This window comes from Rattus norvegicus, chromosome 11, assembly GCF_036323735.1.
Source record: "Rattus norvegicus strain BN/NHsdMcwi chromosome 11, GRCr8, whole genome shotgun sequence".
In the NCBI taxonomy this organism is placed as follows: Eukaryota; Metazoa; Chordata; class Mammalia; order Rodentia; family Muridae; genus Rattus; species Rattus norvegicus.
This window is the reverse complement of record NC_086029.1, coordinates 75,905,848-75,912,326: the sequence shown is the minus strand read 5'-3', so window position 1 is coordinate 75,912,326 and position 6,479 is coordinate 75,905,848. Positions and strand designations below refer to the sequence as shown.

Below are 6,479 nucleotides of genomic sequence, written 5' to 3'. Positions count from 1 at the left end.
TTACAGTGGACTGAACGGGTTATAAAGGAATATATGTATACATATATGCATGCAATAACAATTAGGGAGGAAAAGGCCACGAATTTGAAGGATAGTGGGGAACGGGCGTGTATATGTGAGGATTTGTAGAAAGGAAACAGAAAAGGGAAATGTTGCAATCAAATTACAATCTCAAAAACAAACCAAATAGCAAAACCACCCTAGATGACCTTTTAACCTTTTGGTCTGCGCTAAAGCCACGCCCTTTTGTGTGCGCGCTCCTTAGGCTCGCTTCCGTCCGGAGAGGAGGGACTTCCTGTCTGCGTTCGCTTGACTGCGGAAGTGGATACAGACAGCTCGGGTTGGTCTGAGTTTTGGGAGCTTTGCGCGTGTGCGATCGTTACTGCTTTCCTCTGGAAAGATGCCGGGACTGGCTGCCGCTAGCCCTGCCCCGCCCGAGGCTCAGGAGAAGAAGCCTCTGAAGCCCTGCTGTGCCTGCCCGGAGACCAAGAAGGCGCGTGATGCGTGGTCAGTGCGCAGCCGGGGAGGGGACTCCGGGCTTCCGCTGCTTGGCTCCGTTCTACTCTCTGGCATCTGTCTTAGTTAGGGGTCAACGAGAGGGCAAGAGGTTAGATTGACCCCAAAGTTCGGGTCCTTCATTCCTTGCTACAAATGCCTTTCAGGCTTCTTAGATGCATAAAGATGTTCCTTGATTTAAAGGCACTTAAAATGTGTGGAGACTTGTTACCAGCCAGTACTATGCCACCTGCTATGGTATAGATTTACTAAGACCCAGGTGTAAATGTTTCAGGTAATCTCTAGTAATTTTTTTTTCTTTGAAACGTGTGAATAGTAGAACACAGGGTACATTTCTGAAGGGATACCCTTTCCCAGAAGTTAGAAGTCACCTGTCAGGGACTGGAGAGATGGCTCAGTGGATAAAAGCCCTGGTTGACCTTCCAGAGAGAGGGCCTGGCTTCGATTCCCACCACTCAGGCGTTGGTTAACAGTCTTCTGTAATTCCAGTCCCAGAAGAATCCGACGCCCCCTTCTAGCTTTTTCAGGCACTGCACACACATGGTGCACAGGTGTACATGCAGGCAAAATACCTATACACATAAAATAAAAACAAATTGCAAAAAGCCAGTCTGTACAGATTAGGTGATAATAATGTTTACCTATTCTATCATCAAATCACAAAAGGTTTTGCTTGGTCTCCTGACTTTTATGTAGCCTCAATTCTGGAGCAGATACTGGGGTCCTCAGATGGTGGGGAATATGCATCTCCACCTTTTTCTCCCATCAAAGTAGAAAAATAGTCGTGGAACCAAATATAGATGCTCATGGTGTAGTCTCATTACTGGGGAGACCGAAACAAATTTAAGTCCAGCCTGAGCATCAGAGCGAGACCATGTCTCCAAAAAAAAAAAAAAAAAATAGACAAAACAAAGTATTCCTTGGTATAGGAAGGTAATAAGAGTGCACCTCAGTTATTTTATTCTCACTACTTTTCAAGCCATACCATAACTGGAGAATTTAAAGGTCGGTCTGATACCAAGGTTCCTGAAGTGGAGACTTCGGGAAGTGTGTGGCTCAAGATCCAGAGCTTAGAAATTCAGGCAGGCTCTGAATCCTGCTCCTCCAACTTGGTGACCTTATGAAGATACTTAACAAGTCTGCCTCACGTGTGTGTTGAGTGAGGCCAGCATTTCTGTAAGGTTTAGCAGTGAGTGTAAGTGGTGAGTGAAAGCTAGCTGTTATACTCAACCCACTGCCCTGCCCAGTCTGCTCCTCTGCTGGTAAGGATTTTAATAGAAGAACCCATTTCCCTCCTCTTTGAGACGGGGGTCTTGACATGTAGCCCAGGCTAGCCTCCTACTCAGGAGTCTCCTGCCTTAGCTTCCCAAACATGATTACAAGGCATGTGTCAGCACATTCTGGCTCTCGTGATTACTCTGTGGATTTTATCATTGAAGTCCCTTAACCTTCCAAAGAAGGATTCATCTTGGGGGCTCGTGGCTACCAGGTCTTTTTGGATGTTTATGTCGTTCGATGTTTAATGATTAAAAGTAGGCTTAGGTGTTCGAATGTAAGGGGAAAAGACAAAACAGGAGCTTAATTTCTGTGTGATAGTAGGCCCAAAAGTTAAACTCTTTCCTCGTCATTTTATGTAAACATTCAGTTTATTTCATTATAAAGAAATGTTTAGAGGTATGTCTGACTATAAAAGGGGCTGCTTGCCCCCTCCTCTCTCTCTCTTTTCTCTGCTCTCTTGCCTTCTTCTCCTTTGTCCCTTCTCTCCCCACTTCCCATCCCCCTTCCCTCCATGTGCTCATGGCTGGCCTTTACTTCTCCCCTTTTCTACTCTTCTTCTCTCATTAAACCTTTCCGAGTGGGGGGAAAAAATGTTTATTTTGGGTATAGACTAAAGGCATCATTCGTTCTACATAATTATTTCATGTAATTAGAACCTTCCCCAAACAACAACAAAAACAAACTTCAAAACCTCAGTTCTGTGGAACACCTTTGTGGGAACAGAACCGTCTTAAGAGCAAATACAGAGCGCAAAGATGCTGAGCTGTATGCTATAGGGGACTTTCGTTTGTAACTCCAGCCACATTCTGCACACGCACTGTCTCACTCCCATCACAGACTCCCCACGATTCTGCTTGTTGTCTACTTACTAGGTAACGAGTGCATTTTATTTTATAGCATCATTGAGAAAGGAGAAGAACACTGTGGACATCTCATCGAGGCCCACAAGGAGTGCATGAGAGCGCTGGGATTTAAGATATGACATGGTAAGTGAACTCTGTTGCTTCACGTCTGAGTGTCACCTTAGAGAGTCAACTACAAGACAGCATTCTCCTAATGGTAGCTTGCCTGGTTAATCTAGCATGTTTAAGTAGCAGCTTAAAAATAACTTTGCAGTTTCTAGCATGGGGTTGTAATGGTTTGGTGCCAACAATTTGAGGCACCCATTAGATCTGAGACGGTATGAAGCTTTTGAGAACTGGCTTGATAAGGGCCTTTAGTTACATTGTAGTCAGGGAGAAGGCATAGCCGTGGGAGGCACACTATTTTCCAAGGTGAAGGAACTAAGTGGAAAATATTCTGTTTCCTGTTTCTAATATGGGTCTGCAGTAAAACGTGTTACTTTTTTTTCTAGTGAAAATGGAAGCTTTGTTTTAAACCAGGCATTGTTCTAATAAAACTAACCCTTAGTATTTGAATAACTTTGAATCTAAATATCAATGTCTGGAGGGATATGTGTGACAAGACCACAGTCCATGACTTCTGGTTGGAATCTCTTGCTTCAGGTGTTAACTTTGCTCACTAGTACACTTCTTTCCAGATACTGATTTAAAGTCTTATTAGAGAGGCCCTTTCCTCATCGCCTCATGTAAAGTAATAGCCTTCCCTGTCACTGTTCCAGCCATACCCAGTAGGCCTTCCCAGGTGTTCTGTGGCCACACTCTCCAGTACGGTAGCCACTAGCAATGCATGACTGTTAAGCATAATGAGTCTGGGGAAGAATTTTATAAATTCTTAATTTATAAAAAGGTTAGTTGTCAGATGTGGCCAGTGGCTACTCTTGTTTTTGCAGTCACCACCTATATACTGAGCCTCTCCTTATAACGACCGTCCTTGCTTCCCTCCAGCTGGGCTGTAAGCTCTGGAAAGTATCTGGTTCACTGCCAGCATGTCTCAGCACCCGGCGCTGGCTAGGGTGCTGTGTACTAAATGGACGAGTGAATGGCCAGGGACCATAGTGGTGGCTCCGTGGGGCAGGAGTCCCGAGATGGCTCAGCAGGACGAGAACCGGAATCCCAGCCTCCAGCAAGCACCCTGTTTGTGCTGCTTGCAGACCCACATCTCACTGTCACTCCTAACTTAGCCACGGTTGAGAGATACCAAGGCCACATGCCAGTGTCACAGTAGTAGAGAGCTGGCTTCTTCCTCTCCCACCTCTCTAGAGTCTCACACATGACCAGTTGTGTTTGAAGTGCAGTAAGGAGATAAGGAGCTCGCCCTACCTGATAGTCCTGACTGGAGGAGAAGAGACTTTAAGGCTCAGATCCGGCATCCGTGGGTGGCTTTCTGCACGGTCCAGCTCTTTCTAGTCAGTTGTGTTAAGCTTTGCCTAGAACCTCGTGGGGAATTGGAGGGTAGTGGTAGCATTAGACCATTGCATCCTCCAAACCAGAGGCACTTTGTGTTACTCCTAACTGAGTGACATTGCATTGCCAGCACACTCAGCTTTAGGGTTTCACATCACCGAAATCTTCAATCCTAAGACTTATAATGAAGACTGATTTAAAAGATCTGCTGCTGGAATGCATGGGAACGTTTAGCCAAAGGCTCTGACTGTAGTAAACTCCCACACAACTCTCTACACTGCTCTGAGGTGAGCTTGATAGACAGCTAGACCATATTCTCTGACAACCTCTTCAGAGGAAAAACACTCCACAAACCTGGGTTGCTCCAGCAATGGTCATAAAAGTCCCTTAATTCAAAAACCGTCATAGATGCTGACATTATTATTCCCAAGGAAAATAGATCTTAATTGGACCTGGCTCGCAGAGATGGGGTGTAAGTGTTACCTCCTCTCTTACACTCTGAATAACAGTGTTGTCCAAGCCTCAGGAGCACCTAAGTGACCTTTCCAGAATTCACAAACCCTGCCTCCTCACCTGTTGACTCAAGCTCCCAGATGATTGCCAAGTCCTTAACATTAAATATGCTAACACTAAGGAAACAATTGTGAGCATGCCAAATAGAAACTACCTGAGGGTTTAATGGTAGCAAAGGCAGAGAGTTGAAGCTAAAAAGAAAAAGTAGGTATCATGGCCGTGAGCCCGGATTGTTCTTTAAATCTTATAACTTTTTTTTACTGACAGAGAAAGTAGAAAACAAATTCACCACCTAATTAGAAATATCCAGAAGTGAGTGGCGCTTCCTGATTATAAGGGTCAAAAGAAAATGGGAAATCTGCTAAAATCCATATAAAGTAATGGTCATGCTAGTTTTTGTTTGTTTAAGTGAACTTTCAATTTGAGTGTTTAAATGAGCCACCTTTATACATAGATTATTTACAAAGGTATCTCAAGATAATGCATGAATCAAGACAGAACACCTATTAAGACCCTATGACATGCCTAATGCAAAAGACAGTCCCACTTGCCGGGGACCCTCCATCCAGAGAAGAACTAGAGTCTGTCCACCATCACATACAGATCCTCAGATCTGTGCAGTGCCTGAGTATAGGTGCTGGAGGCTGTGGAAACGGGGTTAGGCAGCTCCATTTCTGCTTCTGTTTCCTGCCCATACCTTAAGTGTATTGTTTTCCTTCAAGCTTATTAGGAAAACAGGGAATTTAGGTGTCTGTGTCTTGGTGAGGCTATTTTCCTGTCTAAACCAAACAAAGGGAATGGGTTTAGGAAGTTCTTGAATTAGTCTTAAGAATTGGCTGCCCGAGCGGCTGTCACCTTTTCAGTGGTTTTCTCCATCTTCTTAACAGGGACTAGGGTGGAGGTGTCATGGCGAGAAGCTGGCACCCTGAGACTAGGCCAGCAGTACTGTCCTCTGAGGCCCTCCCTCTGGGTATTTCGCTGTGGCTCTTATTAGCCTGCAGGCCAAGGAGGAGCTTCCCACAGGAACAAGTGTACTGAACTGACCTTCCTTCTACCTTTAACACAGCGAGCCCAGTTCTTGAAAGAGCAGGACGTACAGCCTCTTTCTTAATGTCTGTAGAGACACAGTGCCTCACCAAAAGCTCCTAAAGGTCAGACATTGCAACCAACAGTTTCAGGGGGGTCGTCAGTTAAGCTAAGCTGCGGTTTTGACTTGTTTAGAATGTAACAATATTTCAGTGAAGCATTTATTTCTGGTGGCCGTAAGTCCATAACCCCTAGGTCCAGTTTGATGTCTGAACTCTGACTTTCTAAAATCAAATCTCTTCTGTAGGTGGCCCACTTTGTGAATGAATAAGCCCTGAAGAATGAAGAAGAGTAAATATTTTGGAAGTTCTTTGATGAACTTTGATAAGTGGATAAAGTATTTATAATTTATTAAAAAACAAAAGGAAAGAAAATGTGGTAAACCGTCTTTGATGTGTTTCTTTTTCTGTTCCTCACATACCCTTATCACTTTTGGTTCAGTTTTCTTTTTCTTCTAATGAGTATCGTAGCAACTCCCGTGCCATGACTTTCTTTTGCTCATTATTGTGACATTATGGGAATTTGAATAGTTATTGTTAGGAGAAAGCATATTCTTCTCTCAACCAGCAAAGTCTCCCAACATAGGTATGTTGAAGTTGGAATGAACATCTTTTATCTGTACAAAATGATGTCACAGCCCGTCATCTCAGTCAAGACTCATTGGCCCAGTTGTGGGACCACCCGTGTAATCCCAGAACACAGGAGGCAGAGGGCTGCAGGTTTGAGGGGATGCTTTTGTTCTCTCTCCCTTATCCCTCTCTGTCTTTCCTCTCTCTCCCT

The 6,479-nt window shown here is 44.4% G+C and overlaps 1 protein-coding gene across 2 annotated transcripts; it reads left to right on the top strand.

Moving 5' to 3' along the window:
• The first annotated feature begins 290 nt into the window (after positions 1-290).
• On the top strand, positions 291-6,082 carry Cox17 (cytochrome c oxidase copper chaperone COX17). 2 transcript variants are annotated; one of them, NM_053540.2, is made up of 3 exons: positions 308-507; positions 2,692-2,780; positions 5,947-6,082. In NM_053540.2, exons 1-2 carry the CDS (start codon positions 401-403, stop codon positions 2,774-2,776), a joined length of 192 nt encoding a protein of 63 aa, NP_445992.1. In that variant the 5' UTR covers positions 308-400; the 3' UTR covers positions 2,777-2,780; positions 5,947-6,082. The 2 variants fall into 2 exon arrangements, with proteins under 2 accessions (XP_063126899.1, NP_445992.1); XM_063270829.1 differs by having other exon boundaries at positions 291-507; positions 2,692-6,073.
• The last annotated feature ends 397 nt before the right edge of the window (positions 6,083-6,479 follow it).

What these genes read in the sequence shown, in the direction of transcription:
- Cox17 (NM_053540.2), top strand. Translation starts at nt 401, where the DNA reads ATGCCGGGACTGGCTGCCGCTAGCCCTGCCCCGCCCGAGGCTCAGGAG. An exon ending in AAGAAGGCGCGTGATGCGTG is followed by an intron (nt 508 to 2,691) that starts GTCAGTGCGCAG and finishes TTTATTTTATAG; the next exon opens with CATCATTGAGAAAGGAGAAG.